Source organism: Anolis carolinensis, chromosome 3 (assembly GCF_035594765.1).
Source record: "Anolis carolinensis isolate JA03-04 chromosome 3, rAnoCar3.1.pri, whole genome shotgun sequence".
Classification (NCBI taxonomy): Eukaryota; Metazoa; Chordata; class Lepidosauria; order Squamata; family Dactyloidae; genus Anolis; species Anolis carolinensis.
In genome coordinates this window covers 138,849,873-138,876,672 of record NC_085843.1, presented here as the reverse complement: position 1 = coordinate 138,876,672, position 26,800 = coordinate 138,849,873, and the positions used below count along the sequence as shown (strand labels likewise).

The window sequence follows — 26,800 nt, the reverse complement described above, 5'->3', positions numbered from 1 at the left end:
GGTGCTTAATTTGTAAAATCATAATGTAATTTGATGTTTAATAGTCTTTTCCTTAATCCCTCCTTATTATCCAACATATTTGCTTATCCAACGTTCTAACGGCCTGTTTATGTTGGATAAGTGAGACTCTACTGTATTATTTGAAAACAAATACAAATTCCTATGCACACTGCACATGTCTTATTTATAGTGCAAAAACAACAACAACAACAACAACAACACAAAACAATATTTAAACATGAAAACTATTTTAACCAACATAAATCTATCAGGATTTCAATGGGAAGTGCGGGCCTGCTTCTGGCCAATGAGCTATTCAAGTTAATTAGGATTGTTGTTGTGTGCCTTCAAGTCATTTCAGACTTTGGGTGAGCCTAAGTCTAAAACTGGGGTGAGAGACCAGGTAAATAACCTTGGAGGGTCAATGACATCTGGCCCACGGGCCTTAGTTTGGGGACCCCTGCACTAAAGTCTGAGAATTAAAAATTAAAGTCATGCGAACAGAAGCCATTGCTGTCTAGGTCTCTATTAGAAGCCCCTGACACTGGCGTTGATGAGATCCATATCTGCTTAGCAGTGATGTAGCCTCAGATGCCCTTTAGCCCATTCTTTAAGCCCTGGGTTGAGATTTAACAGCTAAAGAGAGCAGATAATGGTGGTAATACAATAGTTATCGCAAAAGATTTCATAGATGGAATTGCAGACAGAAACATCAATCAGTGCCTGCAGCCTTTTAAAAGTCAACTAAATGCATCTCATATTAGTTAATTACTAATGGCCTGTGCCTAAACGCTTCTTTTTTTCCCATGAAGTAAAAAGGACATTTCAGTCTCCAAAGTCTAGACACCATTATCTCTGACATTTTATGCAAAAGTCAGTTGCATGGATGAATGTACAATAACTTCAACATTTGATAATAATGTCATTTTAAGAGGGCACAAAATAAGGAGCTTTGCTGAGAGCCTGCGTAAAATCTTTAATAGTTTCATTTAAATTCGGACATTCTTTTTTTTTTCTTCAAATGTATAACCACTAAGCAATACTGTGCCAGATCAGATACCTGCCAAAGGCAAGTCCTAAATAAGGAAAATCAACCTTCTTAAGTCACTCAAGATGAATTAGGCACACTCCATTTTTAAGAACTTATTTAGTCACACATGAATAGTGTCAACTGCAGGATACATCAAAATGTGCTAGGATGTTAATGAGAAAAGACAAGTTCTTTTCTAAGAAACTAATAAAACAGTTGAAATTAAATTGCTTAGTAGGTTAGGTTTGAGGCTGTTGGAACACTAATTGGCAAACTCTGAAACTTGGAATGAATTCAGACCACTGTCATTCCTAAGATGTTATTTTTCCTTACTCAGGCCCACAGCACTGAGAGCCTGCCAATGATTCTTGAGACAAAAGCTTACCATGCTCTTTCGCATTACTTCTGCAGCATCTATTTCCTACTCCCACCAAAAACATCAACCTTGATGGGATGAGAGAAAGCAGTACAAAGGTCTGAAGTGCTTTATTTTGTCCCATTCTCTTAACTGGACCAATTTGTGCTGAAGTTCAAAGTATGGAGTGTGGAGCTGTGCTTAGGACCAGCTTCCGGAGAAAGGCCTGAAGAGTCAGTTTTGCCTTAGGAATTCCTAGGTGTCATGAGACCAGAATGGTGAATCTTTGCGTCATGTGAGTTCCAAGACCCCCATGAACAACCTACAGTATTTGAGCCCTCGTTCTATGCTGAAATTGAGCACGTAAAAGCAATATATATTTGATACATAGCAGTATCAGCCTTTTCCCCTGCCCCTGAGTTTGTCTTCCACCAAAAAGTCAGTAATGAATTAGTAATGTGTTACATTTTTAAAGGAAGTGATATATTGATGCAAAACTACTTCACCATATGGTGATGTCAACTTGACAGCAGTTAACTAGACCAACATGTATGATCTCTGCCTAAGGGCATCAGACCCCATCTGATCCCGGAAGCTATGCAATGTTAGCACTTGGATGGGAAGCTGACAGTGAATACCAGACTATATTTGAGGTTGTATTTCAGAGGAATGAACAAGCCAAACCATCTCTGAGTACTCCTTGCCAAATAAAACCCTATGAAATTCATTAGGTTGCCATAAGTCAACAGCCAACTTGAAGGCACACAATGTAAGAAGACTTGACAAGACCAGGTTGAGGAGATGAGACAGTACTGAGGTGGAGATAAGGGTGGGTGAGTTCTACTCAGCCAAATCTGCTAGGTGGCACCAGGGAAACAAAGAAAGGGGAGGTAAACAGGTTTATTTGGCTTTTTTTTCCAACTCATTGAGCCTTTTGCTGCATTTAGAAAGCAGGATCTCATTGCCTGGCTTTGAGAAATCATCCATCAACACTGCAATATACATACAAAAGATATTCGGAAAGTAAGGTTACAAGATTTTTTTAAAATACAATGAATGATTATATTTTAATAAAACTTACATGGATTATAGCATAAGTATTACATTTTTTCACAAAATCTCAATTCAGTTCAATACATTTTGTCATTCATGTGACGGATTTTTTTATGCCTGTGTCACAGAACTCTCCCGCCACCTTTTTCAGGTGGCTCCTGCTACACGGCAATGATACCAACTTCCTCAATGAAAATTCCCCATGAGGGCTATGTGCCTTGTAACCTTACTTTCCGGATAATCTTCATATATGGAAATATAATTTGGAAAGGAGAAGGTAACAAATGGGAAAAAGCAGAAGATAGGAAAAGTTCACCACACTTTTAAAAACATGTTTGATTTGTGCCAAATACTGCATTGGATTTGATTTCAGAAACTGATGTAAACAACATTTTGTATTCAAGAGTCAAAAAAGTTTTTAAAGTCCAAAAACATGTTATACCTTTTTACACTTACACATTTGCTTCCATTCTGTAATTATTTATCTATAAATATGGCTATAACAATATTTTAGTTTTCACTTTTTTCTTTGCTATTGTTAATACATGCAAGGATACTAAGTTTTATTATTGAATATCAGAATATATCACTTATGATATATTATAATATCTGATTCACAAAATATGGCCACTTTCTCTGTAATCTGGAAAATCTTGGTCAGAGAGATGATTGCAAAAAGTAATATTTATATAATTTTTCTTTGTTTGGGCTGGAAAAGAGAATACGAATGATAAGAAACGGTACACATGACCAAAGCAGAACCATAGGGGACTTGTGTTCCTGATAGGAAACTCTGCAGTTCCTCTCTTTCAGAGGGCAAGATATTAAATTAGGTTAGTGTAAAAACCTTTCTTAATTGGAAATAGCAAGATTGGTTGAATATCTGTTGGCAAAAATATTTTATTCTTCAAAAAGGATTATTTGGTTCTTAGTTGGTTCTGTACTCCTGTCCAAAATTCTTGACTTAAATAATGGTTTTAGCTCTGGAATACCCAAGGGCTATTAAATTACTAACACATAGATTTGCAGTATCTTGATTAAATGGCCTTATCCATTTTGAGTGAAAATGAAGTGCACGAATATTTCTTGCCAGAGGCCTGATTTGTTAGCAGTGAATGCTGTGCTGCAGTGCTTTATTGTGAAGGCAGGAGTGATGCCATCATGGGCAATATAGATAACATCTCATCATCATCATCATCATCATCATCGATGATACCTTGCGGCTGAATATGATGCTCTTCCAGATGTAGAGTTTTGGTGGTGGGTTCATAAGTGACAGTGAAGACTTATTTTAGATCAACATGGTCTTTTACATAGATTTCCAGATGGAAGGCAGTCACTACAAGGGTTTGCTTGACACGCCTTCCTCTCGGCATGCTTCTCCCTTTTGCCCTGTATTGGGCCTCTTCAAAATCCACAGCACCATTAACAGCTAACTCCTTGAGTGCCAGGGCTTCTTAGTTCTTGGGTGTTTATGCCACATTTGTAAGGATAGCTTTAAGTTTATCCTTAAATCTCTTTTATTGTTCACCAACATTCCATTTTCCATTTTTAAGTTGAGAATAAAGTAACTGCTTTGGAGACAGTGATTGGACATTTGAATAACATGGCAGTCCAGCAAAGTTGATGGTAGAGAATGTGAATCCTTGTTCATCTGTCTTTCCAAGAAATTTGTAGGACTTTTCAAAGGGAACGCTGATGGAATTTTTCTAGCAGTCAAGAGTAATGCCTGAACTCTGCGAGTGCAGCATTTTTTTTCAATATTTATGACCAGGACATTTATAGGGTCACCAAGATGCTGTTTCATAAAACTATTGCCCTTCCAAATTTATTGTATGCCTATGAAACATGGGGGCAGGAGTAGGTTATTAGGATGCCAACAAATTAAAAGATTAAAAGCTAGCGAAACTTCAGTTATAGGAAAGTTCTGTTTACTTCATTGTAATTATTTAATACATTAAATTTACATAATTAATAAACTCTATATGACTACTGCAATGCAAGTCTGTTTGTTTGGGGTTAGAAGCCCCAGCTACCACTGCTACGGTACACAGTTTTCTCTTCGTGTACAATTCTATTACTTTTGATAAACTGTGGAAATAAAACCATAGTAATCTATTACCCTATGCTTTGCCTCAGCCAAGATTAACATTTTACCTTGTACTTTTAGACATCACACACTGTTATTTGTCCCTCCTCATTAAAAATTTAGTAGCAAATTGTACATGTTTTCACCAAATGATTGTCTGTCACATAATCTTTTCTCAAATTCTGATTTGATTTGATTGCCATTCTTTTTATCTGCTTTATATCAATCGAATATTTTTAAACAAGAAAACCATGTAATCTATTACCCTTTTGCTCCAATTGTTGCTTTTGTAATAATGTATTCTACATTTTGCTTTTCTAATAACTCTTTGTAAATCAACCATCTAGTTGAACTTCTAAATTTTCTATGAGAAATGGTTTGTTGTGGCAACAGCTATAAGTATTTTTTTTAAAAACACAGAACCTTGATTCATATTTTCTTTGACCTTTAGCAATACCCAAAGTTTAATACTAAACTTTGGCCATGCCATCCTAATTTTAAATCAACTCTTTGCTTCTTTAACTAATCTAATCTTAACCACACTAAACAGGCTGCCTCAAAGTGTAGTCTTAAAGCTGGTAGCCCAAAACTTCCTCTTTCCCTTAACTTTGTCAATAATTAAAACCTTTTTGTGGCTTCTTCCCATTCCAAATAAAATTTGACAAAAAAATACTTATCTTACTCACTGAGATGCTTCCCATCAAGGGTCAATTTAACTTTATCCACCCATCTTCGATCACTCCAGGTCATAATTACCATTTTTGGTCCCTAAATTCCAGGGAATCAATCTGCAGTAGTTCCCTACTCCTGTTGTACACTGATGGCCTACACACATTGCCTAATGTGTGCATCTCAAGTATCTGATATATTATCCTTAGCATGCAGAAGACTATAGTTTAAAATATATGACTTATGAATTTTCTTCTCTTTTAAAGTGCCATCTTCTCTTTTTTTAAAAAAAAATGAAACAAAACCCATAGATAATACTCATATCTTTTTTAAAACAAACCAATATTTTTATAACTTTCATTTTTCAAAATATGCCATTCAGTAAAATGAAATAATTTATTTGTCATGAAAATATTTTTTTTGGAATAAAATAGGGAAAGAGCGTGAATAAACATCTGCAGAGGAAAAAGGATATTATGATGACGCAAGTATTGTAACAAGAACTAAAACCTCAAGTCTTTGCATTCCTGTGTTGTTTCAATTTCAGGCACACATTAAATCTAATATATAGGTTCCTTTTGTGCATTCTGCAGCTGATGAAATAGCATTTCAGCTTAAGTACAATTACTAGCAGCTGAGCTTGAATACCAAGTAATCTTTGTAGCAGTAGTATTATGAGAGGAAATGCTCAAGCTTATGAGAAGCAGTTCTTTTTGAACACACAAAACAAGATGTACACATAATTAGCCGGATTTCCTTAAAGAAACAATTGTGTTCAAGGTTAATTTCCCTGGAACCCATCAACATGTCTCTAAACTGACCTATTTTACCAGGTTTGCTCCCACACTGCACTGAGATCTTTAATTGCCTGCCACTCTATTCAAAGCAGAAGTAGGAAATATACTTGAATGAGTATATCTGAGTTTTCTGTTTCTTTTACTACCTCCATCAAAAATACTAGTATAGTCATTTAATAAAATATACCTGTCTTTCCAGTATGTGCATCCTCACCTGTATTTCAAGTATTGGGTTTCACTAAACAACCAGGAAATAAAAGTTTTATAGCACAATCCTATGCAAATATTAGGCTCATTTCACCTTAACTTATTCTGAGAGAAGTGGACATACCAGTACATTCGACATATCCAAACTGTTTTTATTGTAAGCTAAAATATCAATACATGTCATCTAAACAGATACAGACTAACATGAACTGCAAAGACATTCTAAGCATCCAAGAGAAGAGAAAATTTCCCTATTACATCATGTAGCAAAAAATTCTTACAAATGTGCCTCAGTATATTTACCAAGTTTTGCATTTTCCATTTCAATATGGGTAGTGAAATCATCTACTTATGGGCTTCAGAAAATAGTGAGATGCCTCTATGAAAAACAGACAGTTGTGGCCCTAATCCTAAAATTAGAGTGAAATATAGAAAACTGCATCTAGCATAAGGATGGGGAACACATGGCCCTCCAGATGTTGTTGGACTGCAAATCTCATTATTCCTTACCAATGGCAGTTATTTATATTGGCTCCCACCATCCTTCATCATTGGTTAAGATAGCTCTAATTCATTGGAGCACATGCTCTCTGCCTCCAAGGTCAACCAGTGCTGAAATATTATCACAATTAGAACACATTATGATTGCCAGATCATAGCTTTAAAAGCATTGCTAAACTACATGTACAATGCCCAAGCGTGGATGATACAGTAAGCCAAAAATCCTCTGAGGAGGAAAAAAAATACTATAAATTGATTTGACCCTGATTTGGAATGATAATCATATAGTGTGCACCAGCATACTGATCATACCAATAAGCCAAGATCCCTGTAAATAATCAGCCTACCATATTGTCCAAATCAGATCATCCTATTTAGAATGATGTTCCAACTTAAAATACCAGAACATATTGCTTGTTGTAAACAAAACTACAGCTATGCTAAAAGGAAAGCCAAGGACATTCTCCCCTTGCATACTGAATGCCATTCCCAAATTATGAAAAGGCAACATTGTCACATTTTCTTTTGATGCATCTTTCTTGATTGAGGTTAAGTGTTATCCTATTTTCAGTTGGTGCTTTCCAGATGAATTATGAATATCTTAAGAAAAAGAGAACTATCAATGTCCTTTCTAAAGGAAACAAACAGAGGATGCTTAATGCCGTGTCAGTGATTGAGCTGGTGCAATTTCTAGGGCTGTCAACCACTTAAAGAACATGCAGTTGATTAATTGCTGGCATTTTAATTGATAAAAATTGAACAGATTTGCATATTACCAAAACCTTTATGAAAACCATGTAAGGCAACCTTTGTTCATTGAATTTTAACATTCCACTGTTAGAAGAAACAGCCAACTTTTGTGTGTACATTTTCTGATACTATTGTATGTACCAAAATACATTAAATAAAGTCATCCCTCCACACTTGCAGTTTTGACTTTTGCAGATTCGATTAAATTTGATTTAAAATATTCTCTCTAGGAATCTCTAGATTGATCAGTGTGACTCTATCATTAATTTCCTCTAATCATGCTGAAGGACCTACAGATTTCTAGAGACTGGAAGTTGACCATAGAGTCATGCTTGAATACCAAGAAATTCCTATAGAAATATTCACAGGTTTAAATGGCAAATTTCTTTATTCATGGTTTTTCACTTTCACAGGGGTCCTGTACCCCTAGCCCCAGGGAAGTGGAAGGCTGGCTGTATGTTATCCTATCCTATCTGATTTGTCATTGAACCACTCCTTTAGGTTTCATGCAAATATGCCATTTGCCAAAATATATGATCCTGTGCTTTTCTTTTCTATTTCTGGCCAAACAGCTTAAAAATTGGTTCGCCCCATTAAATATAAGGTCTTTCCAAGGTCCACTTGTGATCTCTTGGTATCCAGTTCATTAGTTGATATGTCCATTGGTTGTCTTTTGTTCGTGCTATATGCCCTGCCCATCTTCTTTTGCCTTATAGATTTCATCAGCCACGTCACTACCCCGATTCTTTGATGCAACTCTTTATTGCTGACTTTATCTCTTATTGTCATATCACACATCTTTCTTTCCATTGCTCTCTGAGTCACCGCCCAGTTTTTTTTCCTCTAACTTTGTTGTTGCCCACGTTTCAGGTGCGTATATAACATTGCCAGTAAAACTGTAGTGTTGAAGATATCTGCTCTGACCTTCAGTGAAGATCAATGCAGGCTGTATATAACATTTGAGTGAAAATATTAACATTTACCCTTATTAATGAAAGAATGCAACCATGTCTTCCTGTAAAGAAATATATCAGCTAACAAGGCTGGACAAAGCAGTTCCTTTTCACAAAGACTTTTCATGGGAGCCTGGTCCAGGCCTCCAACCACTTTTCCTCTCTTCTGTCTAGCTGGAAGTGTTTGTTTTTTGTTGTTGCAGCATGAACATTAGGATGATGGCAAAAGAGGCCTGGAGAATGTTTTTATTTATTTATACAAGTCTTACCTGGTTGTTTCATTTCACAGATGCTTACTTTTAGTTCTGTTAAAAGATGCTGAACTGTTCTTTCTATTTTTAATGAAGTTACCTATTCCTGTTACTTCTACCTTTGGCACCAAAGTTTTTGTTAAAGACGTAAGGTCCAGGAACACATATTGTTAACTGCAGCAATCTGTATTTTGATTATTTTCTTTAAAAGATCCTAATTTGTTTGGGGAAGTTGTTCGAAGAAGAATATTCTGCTTAAACTGTTTCTATCATCACATATTTAAATCAGATCTATGGGTTTTTGGGGGGGGGGGGCAAAGGCAAAAGGTGCATACCTTTTCCCCAGATTTAGTACTCTAGTACTATTTGGGAACTATAATACAAATGTTCTTGATCAAAATCATGGAGGATCTTATCATCTTATCTCACATAATACACAGACATCAGGAGGAAATGCTTCTGGAACCCAATATACAGATTTTTTTGGTCAATTTTATCTGGCAAAAATCTGTTGGAGATATCTCCATTCAAGAAAAAGGTGAATGTGTAATCTTCTCAAGTCAGCTATGGGGAGGTAAAATTTGAGAAAGAAGAGGATGAATTGATATCCATGGTGCTTCCCTATGTGCAAGCAGTAAATGTGTAAAGGCAATTTTTGGTAGCAGTCTCAAGCATATCACATGCCACTAAAAGAGGATTGTCAGCCTTCACACACACAAAAAAACAGCATTATATGCAATATACACATCACAGAAAACCTTTTAGTTTTGGTTCTATTTGTATTCAGGTCATAAAAAGGCAGCCTCCACTGATGGATAATATAGAAGTGCATTTGCTTTAATTGAACCTGAGACAAACTCCCCCGCCCTCCGCAGAGCTGGGGGAGGGAAGTGGCTTTGCCCCCCTCCCACCGGAAGAGAGAGTTCTGGAAGGGGGCGGGGCTTCTAGGAAGCAGCCAGCCCCCTCCTCACTTGCTTCTAGAATGTCGAAGGAGGAGGAAGGCTCAGGGACGTTTAGAAGAAGTTACTCATTTTATTAAATTTGTAGGAGCTATCAGGGGTAGGATGCTGCCCGCCGAGCTTGGCCGCATCCTTCCCCACTTTATCTTTGTGTTTGGCCAAGTGTCGGGGCGGCGACAAGGGGGCAGGCTGCTGAGGCGATTGGAGAGTGTGTCGTTTGTTCTCCTTCTGGCGCTCCATCTTTGCCTCCTCCCTCCCCCCACCTTCCCACCGCCAGCCGGACCTGCCTTTTGGCAAGCCATGCCTGCCTGGTGTGGCACTGGGCAGTCTCGGCGGGTGGCAGTATGTGCTTCCTGCGGTTTGGCTGTGGGGAGTGCTGGCGGCTTGTATAGCCTTCTGCCGCGTTTTCGTGCAGGCAAGCCATGGCGAGGCTTTGGCCGTTTTTTCGGCAGATTTACAGTTGTATATTTTTGCTTTTGGGGGGTTTGGGGATGAGATCAATGTTGACACAATCATACCCCCCCCTCCTCTCCCTTTCACATGGGGTTAATTGCTTTAATTTTTATTTGGCATGGGAGCCATTTATCTGGCCTGTCGCCATTGATTATCTGAAGCCATTTTGTGTGCAGTTTGAGTGTTGGCCATTTTTTGGGAGCCCAGTGGCCATTTTTGCGCCATACAGCGGTTTCTGCCATTTTAATTATGCAGGCCATGTGGCTGATTTTTTCTGTGCATCACATTAGTCTGGTGGCTGTTTTGTTTTTTGCCCAACAGCCATTTTACAGCCTAGCGGCCATTTTGTTTTGGTGATGTCGACATTTTGTTTTGTTCTTAGCAGCCATTCTGCATGAACGGCAGCCATTTTGGTTTTAGGCCTGCCAGCCATTTTTGTTTGTGCTACCTATTTTCTTTTGTAACATGGAGGCATTACACATACAGCCTGGCTATGTGGTGCTAGCTATTTCTTTTCGGGCCCACTTGCCATATTGTTGGGTTTGGCAACTAATTATGGCCCTGTATTGATGGTGGCTTAAGCCTGCAGCCATTTGGGTCATATGGTATGGGACGGGGTTCCTATATTTTGGCAAGCCCAGATCCATACACACCCTCCCTATTTTGATATGCAGTCTGTTAGCCATCCTGTTATGTTGCCCGGTTTAGGGTATGGTCCAGTCTTGGTAATCAAATTTAGATATAATATTAATAGTGATGATGATGATGACTACTTGATGGCAAGTTATTATCTCAGTTGTAGGGCACATTAACTAAGGTTTTACTCTTATGATTTTACATCCTCGAAGGCCCTTTGGATTATTTGGACACTGGTATTTGTATTAAGGGTAAGGTAAAGGTAAAGGTTTCCCCTGACATTAAGTCCAGTCGTGACCGACTCTGGGGGTTGGTGGTCATCCCCATTTCTAAGCTGAAGAGCCAGCGTTGTCCATAGATACCTCCAAGGTCATGTGGCCGGCATGACTGCATGGAGCGCCGTTACCTTCCTGCCAGAGCGGTACCTATTAATCTACTCACATTTGCTTGTTTTCAAACTGCTAGGTTGGCAGGAGCTGGGGCTAACAGCGGGTGCTCATTCCGCTCCCAGGATTTGAACCTGGGACCTTTTGGTCCGCAAGTTGAGCACCTCAGCGCTTTAACACACCACCAGGTATATATTAGGGGAATATTTTCTAAATGTCACATAGGAAGAATGTTGGGGGGCACAAAGGCATGGGTTCTGCCAAGTAACCATTAGCTAAGCACCCATCCCCATTGAGTGTTTCTTCACTGGGCAAGGGGAAGACTTGACCCACCTCTTGAAAGCGCTTATAGCTCGTATCAATGTGCTTGAAATGATAAGGCTGAAGTTGCTGCCACAAAGGCGCAACAACCTTCTTGGGCAGGTAGTTCTGCTGTGTTATTTAAATCTTTATGTTTCCATATTTCTGCTTTAGAGGATGGGAGACAGGCAGGGTTAACTACGACTATCGCCCAGATGGCCAAGTTAACATCAGTCGAATCTGAGGTCATTTCACCCAGCTCTATGGAGGCAGCACTACAACCTAGGGCTTTGGGGACTGGGGGACCATGCCTGTAAATCTATATTCCTAATGTCTAGAATTCTTAGTATCCAGCCTGCTAGGAGTTCTGCTCTCCTGCAATTCTCAAAGATTATTGAGAGGGGTTCTGATATTACTTTTGCCCATTCTTTTAATGCCCTTAGGCATAATTCATCTAGTCTTGAAGAGTTGAATTCATTTAGAGAAGCAAAGTGTTCTTGTGCTACCTCTTTATTTATTAAATGTTGCATTTCCCCTACTGCATCATCAGATCCATTTTCACCAGGGTGAACACTGTTTTCTTTTTTGACGACCAAGGCAAAGAAAGTGTTGAGTAGCCCTGCTTTTTCTCTGTCCCAGTTAGCATTTTGTCATCTCCTAAATGTAGTAGCCCTACCACCCCATCACTACAATTTCCTTGTTCTTCTCTTTTCTATAAACAAAAGTCCCCTTTTTACCAATACAAATCTGTCTGAGACAATTTTTCTGTGCTCTAGCAAGAAATATTAGTTGAGTCGGTGAATTTCTAAAATGCATCACAGTGCAAAACCATACCATCATTCTCTTGATTCTCCTGAGGATAATGATGACTCTAGCAAGAATTACATTTGTTGAGAATGCTTCAGGCAGTACAGGAAAGATGTTTGCTAAGGTGGTACAAATAGCAGCAAAGAATAAAAAATAGAAGGGCTTCATAATGTATACATTCTGAACTTCTAGCATGACAGTGCAGCCCATATCATATGTTGCCGCCTGCTTTTAGCTTGTTACAACATACCTTGACAGTCAGAAATTTACACATATCTTTAACATCATATAGAAAAAAAAATTATTGCATCATATGTTAAGTGTATTTAGGTGCACACACAGATGTCACTCAAATCAATAAGATACAGAAAACCTTCATCTGTGAAAAGACATCTCTCCTTAGCACCTTCAGCATTAGCAAGGTATAGCTATACCCCAAGGAGATGGATCTTGTAGCACTACTGCCACCCTCTGGCATGCTAATAAAGTAATTTGATCAAGGGGGGAAACTGCAGTCATTGTACATTTCTTGATAACTCTTTTTCCAAATGTGAATTTATTTTCTAATATCATTATTTGTAACATCATAGAACTTCTCACATTCCTTTTGGGACAATGTTACTTTTCACACAGACTTACATCAGGGACTAGATAAGCTCAGAGAGGCTCTCTTCATTTCCCAAATTATTTTATTTATGCTTTAAGATGGCTGTTAAGAGATAAGGAGTCATACTACAATTGTGTGGCATTCTATGTTGCAACACTATTGATTCAATATACATCATATTGTTAGAAAGTGAGGAATGCTACGATCTGCAGTCCAACATTTGAAGAGCTATGTGATTCCCACCACTGCTGTAAACTAAATCACCATACTGCATTCTCTTCCATTTTTGTTGTTATGGTGCTTAGGTATTTCTTTCTAAAGTGATGGAAGGAGCATAAGAAAGAAATAGGCAACCTTAACTGTAAACAAAAATCAATTTTAATCATACCAAGATGACTTTTTCCTGTATTCAATAGTGAATTAGGTGACATGCTCCATTTCCCAGTCAGAATAAAATATGGAACTTAGTATCTTCAATACGATGTGACCCTTCTATGTATCAAAGTTCTGCAAATCTAAATACTGCTGATACAATAGGTGTATGTACTCTATATTAGAAGATTAAAATTCTGCTTCTCTTATAAACAGAAACACTTAAAATCACACAAATTGCATCCTGTATGTACTAGAGGTACCTACATCAATTGGCAGTTGTTTTCTTTCAAAGAAGACATTTTGGTCAAACCTGCAATAATTCAAAGTCAAGCCCTCAACCTCCAGTTATTTGAGATTAATTATAAAAACATTTATGAAGCAATGTGTTGCTTCACCTTAGAAGGTCAGTGCAGCAATATGTGTGTACTATCTATCTATCTATCTATCTATCTATCTATATATATATAATACAATGCTATTTCCTTATAGACATATTCATTTGATGTTGCAGGTGGGGGGTGTTCAATTCTTCTCTCAGCACGAAGGGCATGTTTGCAAAACAAGAAACTGCTAGATGGAACTTTTATTTTATATATACTGTCAGTATATATAATTATAATACACTGCATTGCCAAATGACAGTAGAAAGTGAGTTAATCTGCACTTTCTGGAAAAATATTGTGATAACTACAATTTGTTTTTTATTCATACAGTATGAAATTTCAATTATCACTGTTGTTTAATGGGGCAGCACTTTCGGAAATATGTTTCAGCCATTGTTTTCAGGGGAAATGAGAACTGATCTGTTTTCCCTTTTCCAAGCTAAACAGGCCAAGTCCCCTAAACTGTTGCTCCCAGGGCTTGGTCTGCAGACCTTTTTATCATCTCTGGACACCTTGTAGTCCATCACTATTCTTCTTAAATTCTGGAGCTCATAACTGAATACAGTTGCCAGGCGAAGTCTTACCGAAGCTGAGGAGAGTGGTACTATTGTTTCCTTTAATCTGAATATTATGTTACTGTGTTAACACAGTCTAGAACCTCATTGGCATTTTTGGGCTACTGCATCAAAATGGTGACTTGTGTTTAGGCTATGGTTTACAAAGGTCCCTAGAAATTTTTCACATATATTGTTATGAAGTAAGGTACTGTCCAGCCTATTTTTCCTGTCTAAATATGACACCTTACATGCAACCATGTTGAAACTGGCCTAGCAACGCCCATTAACAGACTGAGACAAGTCAACTATTGAAGACAAAAGCAGGAAAGACTGAAAACAATAGATGAAAACATCATTTGATAAGACACCATTATAGAGAAGAAGGGAAGTCACCCTTTCCCCCCACCCCTTTTTCCCCTTTTTTTCCTTTCTTTCTCCTTTTCTTTCCTTTTCCGCTTTTTGCAAATCTTTCCCTTCCCTTCCCTTCCCCCTCAATCCACTAAGGTGGTTTTTTAAAACTATTTTATCAATGAAACACTCAATAAAAATTATTTTAAAAAAAGAAAGAAATTGGCCTAGCAACCTATTAAAGTAATTTCAAATCCTGATTCTGTTCTCTGGGAGGCGCACTTTAAAGAAGGAATCACCCAAGCCCGAAAGAAGACAAGAGGATCCCAAACTGAAGGGGAGATATTGGTGGAAGAGCAATGTGGGGTGGAAAGAAGGCAGTGTAAGAGCCTGGAGAGAGAAGAGAGGGTGAAGCAATGGAACAAGCTTTGATAAAGAAAAAATGCAAAGAACAGCTGGGGAGAGACCTGGTAAGGGAGAAGAAAAGCTAGAAGAACAGAAGAAAGGAATTGGTGCAAAGAAACTAAAGATTAGAGTGCGCAGGATAGTCCAATTATGATATTTATCTCACTATGTTTCAAAGAAGCCCAATACATTGTATTTGCCTTCCAGGTTTGTTTTGTGTATTTCCCATACTCTGTGCATTAGTAGAGGTATCTAAATCTATGGGTCATCCTCTCCATTTGTTTTCTTAGAGATTTTTTTTCTATACATTTGTGACTTCTTGTACTATCACCTAATTCCCAACTATTTTTCAGGCTTTTTTTTTCATTTCTTTGTTTTCTTCTGGAATACCTCCCCCTCCCTTAAATAGCTTCACAGAATCATTAAGAAAAAAATATTTACAAATCACTGAGGTATAACCCACCCCTTGCCATAATTTCTTCTTTATGAAACTGCAGATCACGGTCCAAGAACCCAAATCATTCATAGCATCACTATTTTCAAAATTAGCTCTTCATTTCTTCTTCTCTTTCTTCTGGGCCCTGTTCCATAGTGGGAAGGAGTAATGAAATAACAACCTGTATCCCATGGTCTTTCATCTTCCTTCCCAAAACCTCAGTCCAATGAAGTAACTTGAAGGCTACCTATTACACTATCCTTTGTTCTCATGTGAATTAGGAGGGAGTAATGGTCAGAGGACTTGATGATTCATGATGTCATAACCCCTTGTCCCAAGAATCTTTACTTCCTGAGACATCTATAAGGCTCACACACCACTGTGCCTGTTTCTCTGAGCAGCAAAGCACTTACCACTACCCAAGGCAGCCCTTCCAGCCACAGAACCTTACAAGGCCACCTCTGTGCTCTCTGATAACTGTTCTTCTACTTTTTAATAGCTGAACAAAGTATTTCGATTATGTAGCTCCAAACTCATGGCTTGGTTCCTGATAGTCCTGCTCCTGCGTGCCCATGTGTGTGCTTCCTGTCTTTGGAAACAGTCTGCTGCCTATGAGATGTACTCTATACATTGCCCTTCCAGGAGAATTTGCTTGGCTCTGTTGAAGAAGGCTTCATCGTTCCTGATAAGTTTCAGTATAGATAGGTGAGGTCCAAATTGTTTCACCTGCTCTTCCAGCAGTGCTACTAGCCTGCACTTTCTGCAGCTCCTCACATCCTTGTGTTCAAGTCTAGAACACAAACGTAATATAATTCCCTGAGCATAGCCTTGAATAATCTTTAAGCAGAGGAGAAACTTTTGGTACAAAATCTCAAGAAATGTTGCTCCAAGTCACAGAAAAATACTGTTTTAATTCAAGTCTAATACATCATTGAGTCTAATGTGTACCTCAATTTCCAAAACCCTGAAACAAAAAACAGCATTTGCCGGTGACTAAGTACAGTCATCGTTTGGCCAAAAAAAGGTGTGCATTGCAGTTACTGCCTGCTTAGGACAACTTCTTTAAAAACAAAGGTTTTCAAGCACCAAAGCTTCCAGCAAGTGAAAGGAAAAAATTGGGATACATCTATGCTGTAAAATGAATGCACTTTAACTATCTCGGTTTAATGCTATGGAATCATGGTGGCAGTAGTCTGACAAGGCCCTTAAGCCTCTTTTGCCAAAGAATGCTTATGCTTCACCAAACTACAAATCCCAGGATTGAACAGCATTGAGCCATGGAAATTAAATGAGAGATGATGTCCCTCAAATAGAAACTCCAGGTGAAGCTAGTGAAGCAGCTTCCACTTTAGCTTTGGCTCAACACTAAGATTACTGTATGACACAAATCTAATGCATGCCCTAAGCTTGAAGAGGTCATTTAGCCAAAAAAAGGTGAGCATTAGATTTGAGTAAATACAGTTGTTTTGCCATGCAAGTACCAACAGCAGTACCACTAATCTGAAAATGTATTGACGGACCTGTTATTGTGAAGGAGCTGATGTGAAAGTACACTTGATTCCCAAAGATAAACCAATTATGGATGAGGAAAAAGTGACAGAGCTTTGTGGCTAGATATGTTGGAGCCCCATTTGCAGTGATATTCTTGATGGTATTCCAGATCCTTGTGAGAGAAGCTTTCATAAAATGTGTCTACAGCTAAAGTGGGTAAGGAAGGTGTCTTCTCAGAGGCTGTGGATGGATGTTAATTTCCTGAAAAGGTCAGTGATAACCCTCATATAGCTTGAATTATTAAGGCATGTGGTTGAGAACTCAGTCACAATTTCAAAGCATTCCCTACATGCAGCATTGCTTTGTAGACAAGACTGTTTTGAACAGTCTCCATCAACAGAACTCTTCTGAGAGGCCCAATTAGAGGACATACAATCAGCCCTCTTACAACCAAGATTGTTTCACAGTGTGCCTTTTTTCTCTCCAGCCCATTTCCCTTAGGGCAATGATTCTCAAAACCTTTGGTCATCCAGATGTTTTCAACTTCAGTTCTCTAAAATCCAGGCACTAAGGCCAAAGAATTCAAGAATTTTGTGAGTTCAAGTCCTAAACATTTAGTACACAATTCTCTTATGTCAGCTTACTGAAATGTTGCATGCATTATTCAATAACCTCTCTATATAACCATTCATAAAGGGATAGGAAGAACACTGTTATCACCTTGTACAATTGGAATTGCCTTTTTATTATCTGATTTTGTTGGCTTAAAATATTTATTTATATGTCTAAATCTACAGACTGATAGTTGCTTTTTTTTAAGTTCCAGGCTTTTAGAAGAGTAAGGTATGAGAACCACTTCTCTAGGGCATCCCGTTAAAACAGACCTTACACAAATAAATTGTTAGGTTGCTTTGCATAGGACATTGTTTTGAATAGCGAAACAAAAGTGCTGAAGTGGAAGTCTTTAGGCATGGAAAAACCAAGCAAAAAGATAAATGCCAAGTTCCTCTATTGGAAAAAAGTGCATATATTGTCATGGTTTAATGGAGATAAAAGAAAAAACAGCCACATTCAAAATAATGATTTTTATGTCCATCGAGTTTTAGAATACAGTTTGTAACTATCTTGAAAATCCTGCACTAAAATGACACTACTTTGTACAACTTTGGTAATTTAAAGATATTCCTTATAAGGCATTTCTGATGTTATATTACTGAATAATATTCCTATTTTTTTTTAAAAAAAGGTTGATGTTCATATATTTATAAAGAAGATTTGTGACAGGATAACTAAGGACACTTTTTATGCCAAACATACTGTCCACAGAAATGTCTTAGCTTTTTCATTACTGAAGTGATTAAAAGTATCTGAGAAGTTTTGTGAAATGTTCATTGTTGTCAAGATACCTTTTATTGAATAGTTTCATAATCCATTTATTGTAAAGTAATAAATGTAATAAATTATAGCTTTCTATGCCCGAAAACATTATGGGTGCAATCATCTCTGGAAAGTGTCATAGTGATATGACAAACCAAATAACCTCAGAGGGCTCACAGACTAGGGACCTCATTTTATAACTCATTTGTTTAGCAAATGAAACACACAACTTTTTCCTTCTGGAAGCAATACGATGCTACAAGCTTCACACACATAATGGAAGAAAGTAATGAAGTGAGATAATCCTCACGTTATTTCTGACGGCTGAAATCAGTGGAGTTTGCCATGCATTTCAGACAGTAAAAATGAAGTCCATTAATTCTGTGAAAGCAAACAAACATCTAAGCTTGTAATGAAGTGTTAGAAGACACACTTTATTTCACAAGGATATTTCCTGTCAGAATCTCCTAGCCCAACCACTGAAGCTATTAGCAAATTAGTGCAACTACAAATTTGCCAAGTTAACATTTGCTTTTAAGGAGATATTCAAAAAGCCTGCAAATGTGCATATATAATTGGGGAGATGATGTTTTGACAGAATTTGTGTCAGGGTGCAAGCATGAAACAACTCTATTATCTCGGCAGGTATCTTTTGGTGAAAATAGGCATTGTTCAGCCTTTGCTAGAATCTTTTCTAGTGCTAGCCTATAATACATATTTTAGATATACCCAGTATGTTTTCCAGGACAGATTCTAGACAGGTATTCAGTTTAAAATTATCTCAACAGATACAAAATATCCTGTGGTATATTTATTACTAACTTTCATTAGCTCGCTGTTGTCATGAACTTTCATGAGCTCTTTATTGTGAGCTATGTACAGGTTAGAACATTCCCAGATTTTTATAAGGCATTCTGTATGGAATAAAAACCACAACAGTGCTTAGGGTATGAATTCAGAAATTCGGAGTTAATGGCTCAATATTCACACTTTTATATTTACCCTAAGTCTGAAGATTTAGGGTAGCGGTTTTCATCCTGGGGGCCCCAGATGTTTATAGCCTACAACTCCCAGAAATCCCAGCCAGTTTACCAGCTGTTAGGATTTCTGGGAGTTGGCCAAAAACATCTGGGGACCCCAGGCTGACAACCACTGATTTAGAACATTATTGCATGCGGGAGGCAAACCGGCATTGAAAGAGGACCAGTTCCTTTTGAACAATGTCATATATATTCCATTGTCAATTTGCCTCATCCCCACAAATAAACCATCCTTCTGCTACTGACAAGAAAAAACTAGTCAATAGCTGGCAATCCCACCATGTTCCCATCACTTACCTTGTATAATGGGACTGTGCCAATATGCTGGCACAAAAGTGACGTCAAGGAGTGGAATTCTCATCCTCTCCTGCTCCCTCTCCCTCACTATTCTAGGGCTTTCTTTTAAATTAACTAATGGGGAAAATGTGAAATTGCTTCAAACATATTTAATAATCACAGAACAGAAAAATATAGAAAGTTGGGGTTTTGAGGGTAAGCTATTCCACAAATGGAGGGAGGTGCAATACTGAGGATGCTCTTGTGGGTCTATATTTGCTAATGCTACTTACACGACTATTGTGTAATAGTTTAATGTGTGAAAGTTCTTACGCTAACCTACAACAACAGATAACACTTTATTCTATTCCAGAAAAGTTTCTAGATGCCAAACAAGATGGTGATGATTTTTTCTATCCTACCTTTCTCCCAAAATTGGGAGTCAAGGTGGCTAACATTTTTTTAAAAACTATACAAAAGTTGCTAAAAACACAGAGAAAGGTGAACAGTAAAATGAGATTAAATTGTTGACAATATTTAAACTACACTCCTGTGTTAGGATCGCAATAAGTTAGCATGATTTGAAGACTTGCGACAACAAATCCTAAGCATGGTGTCAAAGTCATATGATTATTTTCATTTTCAGAAAAAGCATGGCTGGCTAAGGTACCAGTAAACGCCAGATTCTAGAGCAGGGCACCACAAACTTTGTAAACAAAGGGTCAGTTCACGGTCCCTCGGACTGTTGGGAGGCCGGACTACAGTTTGAAAAAAACATGAACCAATTCCTATGGACACTACACATTTTAATTGTAGTGCAAAAATATTAAAGAATACAATATTTAAAATGAAGAACAATTTTAACCAACATAAACCTAACCGTGCATGCTTATTTTTGGATGGGATAGTCAAGTTAGTTGGGATTGTTGCTGTGTGCCTTCAAGTCTTTTCAAACTTAAGGTAACCCTATGTCTAAAGTTTAGGGCAGGGGCTGAGTGAATGACCTTGGAGGGCCACATTCTGCCTTAGTTTGGAGTATCCTTACAACATAGCCCAAAGCAGGGCAAAGCTGGTTTAACTCTGGAAAAACTACAACATTCATGAGAGATAGTCAAACATCATGGAAACAGCCAAACGTCAATTCAGCGTGAGTTAGGGTTTCCTTGCTCATGTAGATCATCCTCAGTCCTCTTCCTATTCTAGCTTAATTTGGCCTAGCACCTTTAGAGAATTAGGCCTAAGTTTGGGGACCCATGTTATATAGCATATCCAAAATTTAAACAATACTACTACTGCTTCCTTAATATATTTTTCAAAGCCAAATACAGACATCTAAATCAGTGATATCCATTCTTTGGTTGTCATTTCAAAATTAGATTTCTAATATTTTGTACAAAATTAAGAATTTATACAGATGACAGCCCTTGCATTTGACAAAGATAGCTTAGGAACTTGAAGGCTATCTCCTTGGACACCATCAATTGTGTTTGTCTACGCCAGACTTTGTTTTCAGTCAAAGGAACAGTAGCAATACCGTAGAAGAAATGGACTGTCCTCATATCACGTGTATTTGCAGGAAAGTTTTGTGCTGATTCTCCAGTATGGAAAGTCAGCCTATACTTTTTGGCCTTGCTGTGATTGTTCTAATCATGCTTACTAGTTCCTATTCTAAGAGATCCAGTATCAGGACAGCAAAGAATAGAGATTAGAAACAGCCACAAAACAAAACCACTTATTGCCATCCAGTTTCTGGGTTGGTTGTAGTTTCTGTGTTGGTTGTATTTACATCTTTTTCTCACTTAAACACTGAAATGCAGTACTCATACGCACAAGTCACTCCTTTTTAACTTCAGATATATTTACTGCCAATAAAGGAAATTTCCCCTGCACCTCTTATACATTAATTCCAAACAAATAAGAAAATGACATATGTTTAACAAAATTAGGAACACAACTAGATAGAGACAATAAAAAGAATTATCCACTGAATATCTGAGCACTTAACTGCAAGAACCAAATACTGTATGTAGAATTTCCAGTTTTGCAAAACTAAGGAAAGGAACAATTAAACTAATAAGTTTCAGATGGGTTTGTTGTATACTAATCCATTTCCTTGGATAAAAGATATGTAGGGAAAGATTATACTAAACCATGGGGAAATGTGTTGGGAGGATGTGGCATACCTTACTGTAGTTCTTGAGGATGGAGGAATGAAAATACATATATGAACAGTATTTCTTTTGCCTCAGACTATTCTCTGGCAATTCCCAGATCATTTGATTTCCACCCTTGAGTGGGGTTTCTTTTCAATTTCAAGATATACTAGAGCAAAAAGAAATTCCTTCTTAATCCTCTCTTTTAAAAAAAAAAAAAAAAAAGTACATTGCTTCAGTCTTAATGTACATTAGTGAAACTGCATTCTAAGGAATCCAGAGAAGAAAAAACCCATCCTTTAACCTGTAGGACCATCTCAGCAAAACAAATTTTTGGTTGGAAAAAATCTTTTGGAAAAGTCCTGGTGCAGATCCAAGAAAATCTACAAAGTAGCCCTCAAAAGAATGGATCAAATGAACCGAAACAGTAAAATAATCTACAGACACAATGAGAAAAACATACTTCTCCACCATGCATTTTTAAAACACAGTAAGTTTTCACAACTTTCCATTTTTTATACATATTGGAAACATTTATGTAACAGATTAAACATATAAACACTGTCATTGTTGTTAAGTGAACCCTAACAGCAGTTAGTAAGAAACATACCAAGCAACCAAAAGCACATTCACTCAGAAGTAAACAGAACTGTGAAGAATTTTGAATAAAACCCAAGCTGCTTCTTGTCGATATCCAATTAAAAGATTGTAAGGGAAAATGTGTCAAATATTTCAATGACACATGTCTGTAATTTCATGCATAAAACAATAAAAGTCTGCATATATAACGAGGATTGAAATCAAAAGATCCTGCAGTTTTCATTGGACTGCAATGCCCATCAAGCCCAGTCAATGATGGCAAATGCTAGGAGCTGCAGTCAAGTATCTGGCACAATTTCCACCCTGCTATATTGTAGAATAGTGGTGTGTGAAATAGTGAGGTTGAATTAACTGATCCTCATTTCCACAATTCTGCAAAATATCTGCAGATGGAGATACAAGTTGATACAAAAATCCCTTTTTCCAACTACAGTAGAGTCTCACTTATCCAACATAAACGGGCTGGCAGAACGTTGGATAAGCAAATATGTTGGATAATAAGGAGAGATTAAGAAGAAGCCTATTAAACATCAAATTAGGTTATGATTTTACAAATTAAGCACCAAAACATCATGTTATACAACAAATTTGACTGAAAAAGCAGTTCAATATGAAGTAATGCTACATAGTATTACTGTATTTATGAATTTAGCACCAAAATATCATGATATATTGAAAACATTGACTACAAAAATGTGTTGGATAATCCAGAACGTTGGATAAGTGAATGTTGGATAAGTGACTCTACTGTACCAAACTCCACAAAGATTTATCTGCAAGCTTTCCAGATATCAATACCAGTTTTTTGCGTGCTATAAACCAACCTCCCATTGATGGTGCTGGATTGCTTAGCACTGAAGCACATCATATCAAGAGAAGATGTTTTCACAATGAGTGGAGTGACGCCATAAAAAAACAGGTTTAAGGCAGTTGGGCAGTAAATACTTCCATAGCCACCAGCCACTCATTGCACAATAATTACAATGGTCCCTTGGTTTGGCTCCAGGACCGTCTGGATACCAAACCACGTGGATACATTTCCCATTACTGGCAGTCTTCAGTTTACAAAAATATGACTTACAAATGACTCATAGTTAAAACCGGGGTGAGACAAGAGGAAGTGAGAGAAATCTGCCCCTAGAAAGAGAAATTCACTCCTGAAAGGGCTATCATGGGGAAGTGTTATCACTAATCCTTGTTGCCTGTCTATGCAATGGTATAATACCCCCAAACAAAATGGCATAATAGTGGTTTCCTGGAAAGATGGTGGTGGAATATTTTCAAACTGAGATCAGCTCCATGGTCAACTATATTCTGCAAAGATTAAGATGAAAGCCAATGTTGTGTAGTGGCTTGAATGTGAGTCAAAGGGTGCGCCTACACTGTAGAATGAACGCAGCTGGACACCCCTTTAACTATCATGACTCAATGCTATTGAGCTGAAGTTCTATGAGGTTTTGAGCCTTCTCTGGCAAAGAGTGCTGGTGCATCATCAAACTACAGATCCCAGGATCCCACAGCATTAAGCCATGCCAGTTCAAGTGGTGCCAAACTGCATCACTTCTAGAGTGTAGGACTGGGGTGGGGGCAGAATTTGAGGACTGGAAACCTATTGGCTGGGCCTGTGCATGGCGCACTCTATGGGTCTCATAGGAAAGAAAGGGGCAATGTCCCCTGAAGGCCAAGTCAGGAGTCAACTTGGAGGTGGTAGCACAACACAAAAGACTGAGAAAACATCAAATGTGGGGAAACTACAAGGTGCTGGCTTCATTCTGAGCGGGGTTACTTGGGCAAGCTGCCCAGGAAGAACTACTTGCCCTTAGGAAGGCTCTTAGGAAAACCCTATGCCCATTTGCTTTGTCTCGCAGATGGGCTATTCCTCCTATTTGGGTAAAAGATGCCTCTATAGTGTAAAATTAAAGAATCCTGACACCACTTGAACTGCCATGACTCCAGGGTATAAAATGAGAGAAACTGCAGGGTTACTGTGAGTTTTCTAGGCTGTATAGCCATGTTCCAAAAATATTCTGGAATTCTGCGATTTTCCTACTTCTTGGCAGGGTGTTGGACTGGATGGTCCATGAGGTCTCTTCGAACTCTATGATTCTATTCTCTCTTCATGTTTCGCCACATCTATGGCAGGCATCCTAAGTGGTTGTGAGGTATACTGGGAACCAAGCAAGGGAGGTTGATATATCTGTGGAAGGTCCAGGTTGGGAGAATGAACTTTAATCTGTTGAGGTCAGTATGGATGTTGCAATTAATCACCTTGATTAGCATTGAAAAACCTTGCAACTCAGGAAAGAATGCATTCTCTGGAGAGAATACTTCTGAAAGGCCAGACAGCCTGGAAAACTCACAGCAACTCAGTGAGTCCAGCCATGAAAGCCTTTGACAACACATACAACTCCTATGATTCTATAGCACTGAGCCATGGCAAATGGAGGGTCAGCAAACCTAGGCTTGGGAGATGTAGTTCGGTAACATAGTCTTTGACAGAGAAAGCAGAAGGCCTGGTGAAACTGCAACTCACTCTTAGGCTTTCATGGTTCTGAGCCAGGGCAGTTCAGCTTAACATCAAACTGCATGGATTCTACATCCATGAGGAAAACTAGACAACTTTTAATTGTGGAAAGTGTAACTGCTGTGAGTTTTCCGGGCTGTATGGCCATGTTCCAGAAGCATTCTCTTCTGACGTTTCACCCACATCTATGGCAGGCATCCTCAGAGGTTGTGAGGTCTGTTGAAAACTAGGCAAGTGGGGTTTATATATCTATGGAATAAGGTCCAGGGTGGGAGAAAGAACTCTTGTCTGTTTGAGGCAAGTGTGAATACTGCAAGGCCATTCAATGCTAATCAAGGTAGTTAATTGCAACATTCACACTTGCCTCCAACAGACAAGCGTTGGAGGCTTTCATGGCACCAAGCCAGGGTTGTTCAAGTTAACATCAAACTGCATGGATTCTGCATCCGTTATGAAAACTAGACAACTTCTAATTGTGGGAAGTGTAATGGACTGCAGGCTGTTAGGAATGGTAAGAGTTGAAGTCCTAAGCACCTGGAGGGCTGAAATTTGCCCGTGCCTGATCTGGATACACCCAGGCTCCACCTCCCAGGACCCCCAGCCCTGATATATATTTTTATTTTTTTGGTCAGGAGCAACTTGAGAAACTGTAAGTCGCTTCTGGTGTGAGAGAATTGGGACGTTACCCAGGGGGACGCCCAGATGTTTTTACCATCCTTGGTGGGAGGCTTCTCTCATGTCCCGGCATGGAGCGGGAGCTGAGAGAGGGAGCTCATCCGCGCGCTCTCCGGGTTGGATTCCAACCGGCAGCCTTCAGGTCAGCAACCCGACCTTCAGGTGATGAGACCTGCCGTCACAAGGGTTTAACCCACTGCGCCACCGCGGGCTCCAGCCCTGAGTTATGGCGGCGTGGAGGTGCCAATCCCCTCACCTGCGGGCGCCGTCGTCGGGGCATCCTCCTCCTCCTCCGCCTCCTCCTCGGCGGCGCTGCATGGCGGCGGGGACGCAGCTGGTGAGCTCGGTCCAGTCGGCGTGCAGCCCGCAGCTCCACCCGGTGGAGAAGCGGGAGAAGAGCCACGTGTCGCCCTTGTCGGCGCCGTCGCCTTCGCCCTCTCCCGCGGCGCCTCCGGCCCCGGGCCGTCGGCAGAGGCACCTCTTCTGCCCAGGCCGGCAGTGGCAGGGCTGCTCGAGGCGGATGTTGCGCACCAGGTGCCTCCCGAAGGTGGTGCCGCCCGTCTTCTGGATGTGGAGGAAGACCATCACGTCGCGGCCGCGCATGTCGAAGCGGAGGGACGGGGCGCGGGGCCTGCTTCCCGCCCTCCTCCCTCCTCCCGCGCAGGCCGGGGGCGCGTGCGGGGGCGCCTCGGAGGAGAGAAGAAGCAGGAGGACGAGGCAGAGCAGCGCCCCCAGCAGCGGCACCAGCAGCCAGCGGCCCAGGCGCTCCTCCATGGCGCTCAGTCCCGCACCTGCCGCCTTCCCCGCTCCTTCTTCCCCCGCCACCGCCCCCACATTGCGGCGCCGAAGGAGGAAGGAAGGAAGGACGCGAGGCAAGCGGGAGAGAAGGCGCACTTCGAAGAGACTCCGCTCCGCGCCTCGCGCCCCTGCCAAATGCCTGCCTCGCACTTCCCTCCCTCAGACCCGGATTGGGAGAGGATCGGCTCCCGCGCGGGCCAATCGCCGAGCGCTCTATGCCGGCAGCGGCAGCCAATTAAAAACTGTCGGAAAATAGCCCCACCCCCTCTCACGTTCCGGCCAATGGTGGTGCTCTGTCGAAGAAAGGGGCGGGGCGTATATATAGTGCTGGCCAATGGTGTAAAAGGTGTGTTGGTGGAGGGGTGGGGCCGAGCGCGGGAAACCTGGAGGCGGTGTCAATCTGTTCTTTCCACGTGGCCGGGATGCTTCTCTGCGCTGCTTGAATGCAGTTGGACCGGCCAGGGCTCCATTTACAGTAGAGTCTCATTTATCCAACATTCGCTTATCCAACATTCTGGATTGAAGCTGAAAGGCTATTCAGTGCTAATCAAGGTGGCCA

The 26,800-nt window shown here is 39.6% G+C and overlaps 1 protein-coding gene across 1 annotated transcript in view; it reads right to left on the bottom strand.

The window, feature by feature from the left end:
- hs6st3 (heparan sulfate 6-O-sulfotransferase 3) overlaps positions 1-26,442 on the bottom strand; it is a 257,123-nt gene extending 230,681 nt beyond the window's left edge. The window contains exon 1 of the mRNA XM_062975559.1: positions 25,700-26,442. Within this exon, the coding sequence (XP_062831629.1) occupies positions 25,700-26,217 (518 nt within the window). The 5' untranslated portion in view covers positions 26,218-26,442. The remainder of the gene's footprint in view (positions 1-25,699) is intronic.
- Positions 26,443-26,800: the final 358 nt, after the last annotated feature.